General features: G+C 35.4%; 1 protein-coding gene across 3 annotated transcripts; it reads right to left on the bottom strand.

The window, feature by feature from the left end:
• Positions 1-3,252: 3,252 nt before the first annotated feature.
• Positions 3,253-9,887, bottom strand: LOC133688059 (phosphatidylinositol 4-phosphate 5-kinase 9). Of its 3 annotated transcripts, none has more exons than XM_062107446.1 (9): positions 9,676-9,887; positions 7,440-8,841; positions 6,765-6,932; positions 5,854-6,019; positions 5,424-5,534; positions 5,051-5,238; positions 4,642-4,799; positions 3,990-4,149; positions 3,253-3,704 (listed from the first exon to the last, which is right to left on the bottom strand). In XM_062107446.1, the coding sequence occupies exons 2-9, from the start codon at positions 8,696-8,698 to the stop codon at positions 3,428-3,430; spliced, it is 2,487 nt and encodes an 828-aa protein (XP_061963430.1). In that variant the 5' UTR covers positions 8,699-8,841; positions 9,676-9,887; the 3' UTR covers positions 3,253-3,427. The 3 variants fall into 3 exon arrangements, with proteins under 3 accessions (XP_061963430.1, XP_061963431.1, XP_061963432.1); XM_062107447.1 differs by having other exon boundaries at positions 9,585-9,686; XM_062107448.1 differs by lacking the exon at positions 9,676-9,887 and adding an exon at positions 9,148-9,445.
• Positions 9,888-10,302: the final 415 nt, after the last annotated feature.

Consider the following 10,302-nt stretch of genomic DNA (forward strand, 5'->3'; position numbering starts at 1 on the left):
CAAGATGTTCACAGTTAGTATTTTAATTCTTGCTCAACTACTTCATGTGTTTTGATTGTCGTGCCCTGGGGACCCTGTATATTCATGTTATATTGAAATGTTGAATTAGTCTTTTGTGAATTCTCACTGTCTTATTTAACTTGGCCTGTACCGAGAACATTAAGAGACCTGGATCAATTCTAGATTTCACTCCTCTGGGTGCGATGGCCATGTGGCCATGTTCAAGATTTCATTAGTTATGACATCTTCATCAACTGCGTGGACAAAAGGGTTATCCACAAGTGGAATCTATTTGGATTTTAGTACAAACTTTGCTGTCTGTTTGGATTAGCTTGTAATCTGGTTTTACAAATAAATGATCTGTTAATTGTGAATATATGTTGACTCAAATGTCTAATGTACAGTTGCAGTTATATTTTAAATTGAAGCCACCAGAGGTGAACAAACCTCAATCTGTTGCTGCAGCCAACGGCACACTGCCTTCTCAACCACCACCACCCCCGCCACTGCAAGGACTAGCCGCAGGATCAAGACCCCCACCACCACCACTGCCTGCATCATTACCCCCTCCTCCTGCCATGGGTAATGGCCCTAGGCCTATGCCTCCAGGTGGAGCTCCACCTGCCCCGCCTCCACCTCCTGGTGGCAGTGGTGCAATGGCGAATTTCACACCTGGCAATCAGGTGGGTAGACCTCCAATGCTGCCTCCCCAAGGTTTTCCAGGGCAGCAGATGCAGGGCCAGGTTATGCGTCCACCCCCACCACCTCCCAACATGGGACAGTAGGTGCCTAGCTTAATGTTTTTGTGCACATTTACGTAGTTAAAACAATCCTTGGATTGAATTGATGGATGATTGTTTGAAGATCTGAATGTATTATGTAACTCATGCCGCTTAGCTTAGCAAGAAGGCGTTTGTTGTTTCATTTTGGAAAATCTAAGAAAGAATAAGCTGCATAGTTTTTATTTCCTTGAACATGCGCGTTATGATCTTGAGGGTGCAAAGCAGGACCAACATGAGCTTTGCTTTCCCACACGCTTAGCCCCTTGAGCTCTGAAATTAACCAACACGCTTTCTGGAGCAGAGATGATGGCGAAACTTGTTCATGTAAATGCAAAACTATGTTCTTCGTTTTCGGCCCTCTTTATATGGTTTCATTTCTTTGTAGTGGTCAATTACTTAAATGTATTTCAAAGATAATTAGGTTTTACTTTAAAGTACTAGTCAATTCTTAGGTTCAAGGGCTTTTCGGGTTCTACATGTTGTTTTTTTCGTGATTTTCACGCTCCAGCAAGTGGACACTGCTTGTGTCTTTTGGGTTAGATGCGTTGTGCCACCCCATCACTGTGGTTTGGCTCACGTACAGCGAAGAGGAGTGGTGGGGTTCTGGCTACGAGTTTTTTCCTCCCCTCTCTTCCTCTCTCTCCTCCTGGAAGACCTTCCAAGCCATTACAAAAAATACGAGTAAGTATGTTTATTTGTTTGATAAGTTAAATTAGATTTTTATTTTTTTTATTGTAATGTATTTTGTTTTGAATCATTTATTGAGTTGATTTTTTTTTTAATTTTATTATTTGATGCTTAATTTTTATATCAAATTTGATCTTTATTTTTTTAATTGCAATGTATTTGATCTTGAATAATTTATTAGGTTAATTTGTTTTTTAATTTCATCCATTTATACTTGACTTTATATTAGATTTGGTTGTCATTCTTGTGATTGTGATGTATTTGGTCTTAAATTAAATTGTTTTTGAATTTCATCCTTTTACATTTTATTTTTGTATCAAATATGTTCCTTATTCTTTTAATTGTTTTTATCATTTTTTTAATTGAAATTGTTTTTTAATTGCATCCCTGATTTGGTTTTTTTTTTTTTTATCAAATGTGGTACCCTTGCTTTTCAAATCTATATTTTTTAAATTACTTTTGTTTTTAAATTTTTTTTTTCAAGTTTATTCCTAATTATTCTTGTTGATTGAGAATTTTACATTGTTATTTTTTCAGATTTGCCTTTTATATTGTAGTCCAGTTTTATGATTCGTATCGCAGGTCTTAAAGATTGAATTGAGTTGGCTCAAATTGTTTTTTATTATTTTTTAAATTTTTATCCATCATCATTGAGACAAATTGGTATTCTTTGTTTATTTTTATTTTTTTTGTTTTGGATTCTTTTGTGAATTTGATTTTTCTTTTTAATTTTGCTTTTCAATTCAATATTTGATGATATTTAAAGTTTGACCCTCAATGTTTTGATTTCTAATTTTGATTCTTAACTTTTTTATCATATTGTAATTTGTTTTCGATTTTATTCTTAGACCAAATCCAAATGAATCCCCCAAGCTGGATTCATTTGTTAATTTGATTTTTTTTTCCTTTCAATTCAAAATTTTAGTTTACCCTTTTAAGGTTTTTTTTTTTAATAAAGTCTTTATTCTTTTAATTGTTATTTTTTTATCTTTTAATTTTTTTATTTCATTACTCGACATTTTATTTGTTGAGATTTGGTTTCTTTTGTTTTTCCCATTGTTTCTAGACCCTATATAGGAGTCAATCTAGGATAATTTTTGAGTCACGAGTCGAGTAGATTGATTTGAGTTAACTCAAGTCAACCAAATCTTTTTGTTTTATAAGAAAGTTAAAATGATATCATTTTGGAAAAAAAAAAATGATGAACAAGTTTTAGCTGGATTTTTCCTGGTTTCTAACTGTATTATACTGGATCAATTCTCCTTCAATTTCTTTTGAAATTGGTTTTTTTATCCTTTTTGATTTTATCCTTCAAAGTATGAATATTTTAAAACTTAAAATTAAATTTCATTTATGTTATGTTTTGTTTTCTATTAGATTATTATATTTATATAATTCTATTCACAAGTTTTAACAACCTCACTTGATTTTAGATTTTAATGATACTTTGTTTTATAATACTTTTTTTTCATTGATTTTTTCTCATTAACGATTAATTTTTTTTAATTCTTTTTCTACAATGTCGTGTCATGAATCTTTTCATTCTTTAAAATACAATCACAATGCTTGAGCATTATTTTTTTAAGATGTAAAAAAATTATCCCAGCATGCAACGAAACGCAATTTATCCATGTAGTTTTTTTATTATAACTTGTGGCTATTTTCATGTATATATGCTTTTTTTTTTAATTGTCGCTAAAAAACCTATAATGACCATGAATTATGAGTAATGTTCAAGATGAACTCTTCAAGTATTAAAAAGACACTAAAGAAAAAACACGACTGGTCCGAGAATAGCTTTTAGTATTAAATCAAACACATTTACAGTGTATGCTTGCACATGAATTTAACTTGGTCACATGATAATGGAAATACATTTTGAAGCATTTAAGCTCATGGTTCTCTGACAAGGTAAAAACAAAGGCAAGGGGCCTAAAACGCATCCAGACCAAAATGTATCAACTTGTAATGACATTAGGAGGGAAAACCTTTTGAATGAACTCTAGGAAGCGTCTGGAGTAGAAAGTTGGATCCACAGCCGAGATCGACAAGGAATCAAATTGAAGAGATTTGTATGCGTGCTCAATCTTCTTACTCATGTTGTATTCTTGCAAGATATCAATGATGCCTAGGTACAGAACAACATCATATGCTTCATGAAAGGTCTGTTTTTCCTCTTCCCCTGGAATCTGCTCTGCCCTGGCAGGCATGTTCACCCCAAGCTGGATTTGGAGCCTGCTCAGTAGGTATAAAAATAACATATGATGAATCATTAAAGTAAAACACATCCATCCAATATATCTTTTTAAATGCAGAAGATATTTGTTCTGTTTGGCATGCTTAATTTGTTCAAGGATGAAATATGTAGAAACACTTACGTTGTGCAATTGCCTCATTCATAAAATATATAGGGCAACTGCTCGAAAAAGCTTTACAAGTATTTTTGGCATTGCAGAAAGAAATATACATGCTCCTGTGGAGCTTCTTACAAATATAATTGGATGGGGTTGGATGCCATACCTTGCTGTGCCGGGAAGGAGGAGATCCACTTCCTCATCACCAGCTGATGATGCTCGTAATCTGCTACCTCTAATGTGAGGACCCACGACAACACTATCATCATCTGTTCCTCGAGGAACCAAGACGAGACCTTGTGGGTAGTTCTCATCCTCTATAGTATCTGTCAGTGAAATATGACCAACAATTCCCATATCAAAATATATTCAGAACAATGCGGTCATATCACTGTCCAGACAAAATATGACAGATGCCATGTGTAATGTATGATATATTGGTTCCAAAGCTGACTTATGATGTGCACATTTATGTAAAAGAAAATGAAGAGAAAGATCATTTGGATGCTGCTATTAAACTCCTCCTAGCCAAGCAGCAACTTTCGAATTTTTCATCAAGAAATAACTTAAAATCGGAACACAAACAAGCTTAAGAGTCTTTAGTCAAAGGCACTAAGCCTAAAACCTAGGACAAATCATCATGCTCCCTTCCTCATGGTTTAATCATAATTAAAAAAACTTTTATCAAAAACATATCTGCAAATTAACTTTTCATGTTCAGTTTCTTTTATGATTTTTTCCACTTTCTCCAGCTTTGCTTCAAGCAGCCTGAACAACATGCTAAAAGAACATCAAATATAAGTGTCTAAGGCACCCACCTTCCTCTGCTAGAACTCCCAATCCTTCAGCAGTTATACTTCGATTGTAAGACATTAAAGACCGTAAGTGTTGTGGGGCTCGATAATGCACACCCAGCAAAAGGCTGTAATCCATGATGTGCTGCACTTCCAAAAATTTGCTATCAATCTCAATCTGCCTGAATAAAGATGCAGACCAAGCAAAAAGCAAAAAACAAAAGGGTTAGCAAGTTGCAATGAACTCAAGAGTCTAGGAAGAATATCAGTCTGAAACTTGGAAAGCCAGCCATGGCAGGCCTTGCAAGTCACGTGCAAGGAGATTATCATTGTTTAATAGACAATATGGATACTGATGATAACATTGTTTCACATACATAAACCTGCAAACTTAGGAAACACAATATATAATATAATTGGATGCATCACTAACTGTAATAAAGATTCACGCCAAGAAGGTTCCAAATAGAAGCAGTAGTTTAGATCCAAATCTTTAAGTGTTGTGTTCTCTTCTATCTCAACATTCTCTGTAGACCGTCCTAAAGATGACCCTTTCAAATCAAACCTTCGATGGATCCTTAATTCTGTGCAGAACATATTCCCCATCACTACAAAGCGAAACTGCAATACAGGAAATAGTTCCCAATCTTAGCTTTTTTAAACAGGTGTTCATATATTAAGCTTTAAGATAGGATAATAATGGCTTGATACAAGTTTGATTAAAGTGTTTCTTGAACTAATTGCACATAACAAATGGAAGTAAGCAAACATCTCATGGGATTATGATGAATAAAAAATGCCACTACCTTTTGACCGCTTGAAGGTTTAATCCTGTGAAGACCAAAGAATTTTGTTATGAGTGTATTCTCATAAGACCTCACATGATGATGATAGTCCGGCAACATTTTCAGAAGCACCTATATATAAGAACTCTGGTGAGTGGAGTTGTTAATATAACAGTTCAAAAGGAAAAGCAACTAGAAGTGCAAGCATAAGAAATTTATTTGTTTAAAAGACACTTTGTTAGTTGCTAAATAAACATTCCTAAAACGCATGCAAGGTATCGTCCATGTAACAGGTAGCAGTAATAATGCTTGAATATGAAGTAGGAGAGGTTCGCTGTTCAGAATGGACATTTATGATCCTTTTGTTCACTGACAAAATTAAAACCTGACTAGTCCTTTGTCTTGCATTTAAGTTACTGGGTCTACTTGCATTTGGTAGGGTATTATGTACCTTTACTTCAGACTTCCGAAGTGTCTTAATCATGAAGTGGTCATCCTGAGATAGGAAAAAGATGCTACCACTTTTCCCAGGAGAGGAAAGTTCTCTAAGAGCATCATTTCCACAAATGGACATCATGTAGTCAGCCGAATCGATCTTGAACATCTCTCTCAAATTCCTATTGTGAGTATTATGAATGGCATGTTAGCATGGAAACAAAAAGTAATCCAAGATCCATGAATATATGGATCTGACACATCGAAACTAAGGCAGAGATTTACAGGTAATTCCATTTCCATTTTTTCCTTGTAAAAATAACTGTGGAAAGCTATGCATGGTTATGGTCCAAAAGATTCTCTGTAGAGAACCACAAGAATGAGAATAAATATCCTAAGTAAATGCAATGTCCTCCATAACAGACGGAGAAAAATACAAGCTAAAATGTTTGATGATACCAAACAAAGATATTAAGCACTCCAACAGTTTTAGGCTATAGAAACACAAAAGAATCAGAAGTTAGAATCATTAGATTAAATTTACATGGAGTTTTAGAACGATTACCAATTGGCACCCCAACTTGGAAGCAAGAATACTTAACATATTATGAAGATCAAACCTGTATACCTCAAAACTTTAACTATCACAGAAAAATTGGTCAAACTTATGTTGCCATGCTCAACTTGAGCATGGTTACTCCATGTTGTGTGAGATGATGCAATATCAGTTTGTTAAAAAGCATAAAAGAAAGAACATTGCAGAAACAGATGAGATGAATTGACCTGATTTACAGATGAACATAGCTTGTTAATTGAAGCTTAGAAAACATAAATCTAAGGTGAACTCAACAAGACAAAAAAAAAAAAAAGATAGGACCCACAGATAATTCTCAAAATTTTAATAAACTGAAAGTGAATCAAACAAACCTGAAAACCATTGGGCAGTAGTCTTTCCATTTAAAGTCCTCTGATTGGTGAGGAGGTGTCAATTGGGATCCATCTTTCGGAAAATTCATCCAAAAGCTTGCCCTCGGACCAAAATCTGAAGCACGAACTTCTCGTCTCTGTACAGGTGTAATTTTCCCCACAGTATACCTGACCACATTCTGATGCATATTAAATGCTTGTGTTTGTTAAGATAAACATAATGAAACAAGGGATAACATCAAATGCAATATGCAGATTCCTGCTAAAAAAAACTGGCAGACAGCAGTTTAAGGCATTGTTGACAACAGTCCTAAACTAGTTGGGGTTGGCTATATGGATCCTTTTGCATCATTCCACGCAATCATAAGACAAATCTGCCTCAGACGATGCAGAATAGCCACATTTCCACATCAAGATGCATGCTGAGAGCTACATAAATGTCAGAAACCACAAAGAAAAGGACCCTCTTTAAAGTGGAACAGGAAGGTTGATACTTCTATCCAAATTCCAAGGTACATAAAATATCTAGAAAGAGGGGAGAAAGCACAGTGCTTAACAATCATAGGATGATCATACAAAGAAACTGGATGAAAGTAACGAGCTTTTTTAGTGAAGATTAAAGTGACCTTGACACGGGATGAGGGTACATAATAATGGTCGCAAGATTGAGTGTACCTTATTCCAAGCTGCAAACTGAGCATCAAATCATAACTCCTATGCCCTTTAATGATTGCTTCACCAGGCCTCTTGACCTCTTTTGCAAGTTTCTTCTGTCGCCTTTTTGTTCTTCTGGATGATGAAGAAAAACTACTATTCAACACAAGTTCACTAATTAGAACACCTTGCATGTATTCTCGTTCCAAGATTGGTGGTGTGTTTGTTTCAAACTCCTTCCCTAAGCCTTCAGATAAATCTAATGATGAGTCATGTCCTATCACCTTTTCAATATATACCTCAAGACTCCAGCGCCTTTCCAGAGAAACTTTTTTGTTTCGAGACTGCTCCAAAGTTAACAAGTTTCCCTTGGATAGTTTATCAGATGAATTATGACGAGATCCCTGGTTCTCACCTACCTTGACATTTCCCATGTTGACCGAAGATGCATGATGAATAAGTGCGTAGTTCTGCTTTCTTAGATCTGGAAGTACCCCTCTTTTTCTTAGAGCATTGAGGTACCATTCTTCTACAGCTTGAAACCGGCTCCCTTTTGGATAAAACGATCCTTTTCCATCCTTCAAACCACGCGTCCAAGTTCCAACATAGCAACCGCCATCGCTCCATGTATACACTCCAAATCCATGCATCATACCATTTAACCAGCTTCCTTCAAATGAATCCCCATTAGTCCATGTAAGAGTCCCTTTCCCTGTCATTTTACCCCCTTTCATATCCCCATGATAGACATTCCCATTAGCCCAGGTATACTTGCCTGGACCCTCTGGACTTCCTTGTATCCAAGAGCCCTCAAAGATATCTCCGTTAGGATAAACCTGGTATCCCAATCCATGCTTGAGATTCAAACGCCATCTTCCTTTATATGTCAAGTTATTGGAACCTACGTAGGTCCCTGCACCATGCATGTATCCACCTGAAAATTCACCCTCATAAGCAGTTCCAGAAGGCCACTGAATTTTTCCATTCCCATGCCTCATCCCCCTTCTCCATTCACCTTCATATACACAACCATCCGACCATACATATTTCCCATTCCCCTCAGGTGCATTGCCAAGCAATGATCCAGAATATGATTCCCCATTGGGAAGACCAAGCTCCCCAACTCTAAAGGCTATATTTTCAGATGAAGCACGGAAAGATTCACCATTGATTGATATAGATGAGCGGTCTCTGTCAGAGATGGCATCAACAGACTTCGTCCTGTCTGCACAAGTCAGTGCTCGTTCCACATTACCAACAATAACCTCAGGGCCAGACATGCAAAATGCCCAAAAGGTCACGACCACTTACAAGTTTACAGGCAAAACTGAATTTCTCATGGGAGAAATGTCTATGTTGACTCCATAAGAAGAATCTACTAAAAGATTTCAGCAATAGCTTTGAGTTGTTGTCGTCCTTCGATCTATACAAAGAAGGGAGGATAGATAATTGTTATCGATGGAAGAAACATGAGCTTGAGGACTATTAATACATACTTGTTATTGACTTTCTTAATCACAAGCAAAAGTGATACTACAGTTTCATGAGGGAAAAAAGAAAACACAAGCACCAGGAATAAATTGATAAGCACAGACCACCAGAGGATAGATAACTAAGAACAAAATTAAGCTCCAGTTTCAAAAAGAAAAAAAAAAAAAAGAAGAAGATTAAGAAGAAAGTCAACTGGTTGTAAAGGAAGGGGGAAAAAAGGGACAAAAAGAGGAAGCACCTTAATATCAGCAAATTGGCTTTTAATTAAGAAGAGTCCATCATCAACATCCAAAAGTTCCTTCTTTTCTTTTTTTGCTGTGACTTAGAAAGGTGTACGCAAAAAGAAAACAAAAAAAAAGTGAAATTTGCTGACAAGCTTCAGTCTCTGTTTGTTTCCAAAAGGAAAGAGAAAGGATTCATTTCCCAGAGACTAAGAAATATGAACCCTCCACATCTTTTAACTACTAATTCACTTGAATGAAAAGAAAGGAAACTTTTTTGAGATTGCTTTCAAAGCACAATATCATTTGCCTCAACAAAGAAAAAATAAAGGAACTGCATCTTGCAATCTTCCACACACAAAAAGGAAAAAAAAAACAAATAAATATGCAGTAAAACTAATAATAATAATAAACAACACAAAAATACAAACGAAATGAAATCATAATTCCTCACCATCAAGTTCCAGCCTATCTATCTTTCTCATTGCATATAGTACACACACCCACACATAAATATGCGGAGAGGGGGGGGGGGGCGGAGTTACCTTGAATTTGGTGAGCAACTTTTTTTCCTTTTTTTTTGTGGTCGCTCTTGTTCTCTTTGCTAGACACAAACAATCCTCTCTCTCTCACTCTCACCCTCTCTCTCTCTCTCTCTCTCTCTCTCTCTGAGTTCGCAAGTCAGAAAAGATTAGTCTTTTTGATTATGGATCGAATCCCAAGCCAAAAGGCTGGATAGAACTGCTCCGCTACACTCTTATGGTTAACTGCTGCGTTTATCAAAATGAATACTATAACTACTACTAATTAATATTAATTTATTATAAAAAAATAACGACATAATTTCCTATTAGGATACTTGCTGAAAACTAGGGTCCGTAATTACAATTACAATTATAATTAAATTAAAAATTAAAATTAAAATTAAAAGGTTTGTCATTTTCACCTTAACACTATAGATAAATCACCGTGGATCTTATTAGTGTTCCAAAGTGTTTTCTTTTATTTCTTTTGACTTTTTTCATTTTTATTCCTGATTTTTATTTTTCTTGATTCGGTTCTTTAACGTTGAGTATTAAATTTAGTGGTTTGTTTTGTATACTTTAAAAATGATAAATTAGAAGAGAAATTATTTTGATATGATATGAATATCCCTAGTAAATTAACTTAAA

The sequence above is a fragment of the Populus nigra genome, chromosome 3 (assembly GCF_951802175.1).
Source record: "Populus nigra chromosome 3, ddPopNigr1.1, whole genome shotgun sequence".
Lineage (NCBI taxonomy): Eukaryota > Viridiplantae > Streptophyta > Magnoliopsida > Malpighiales > Salicaceae > Populus > Populus nigra.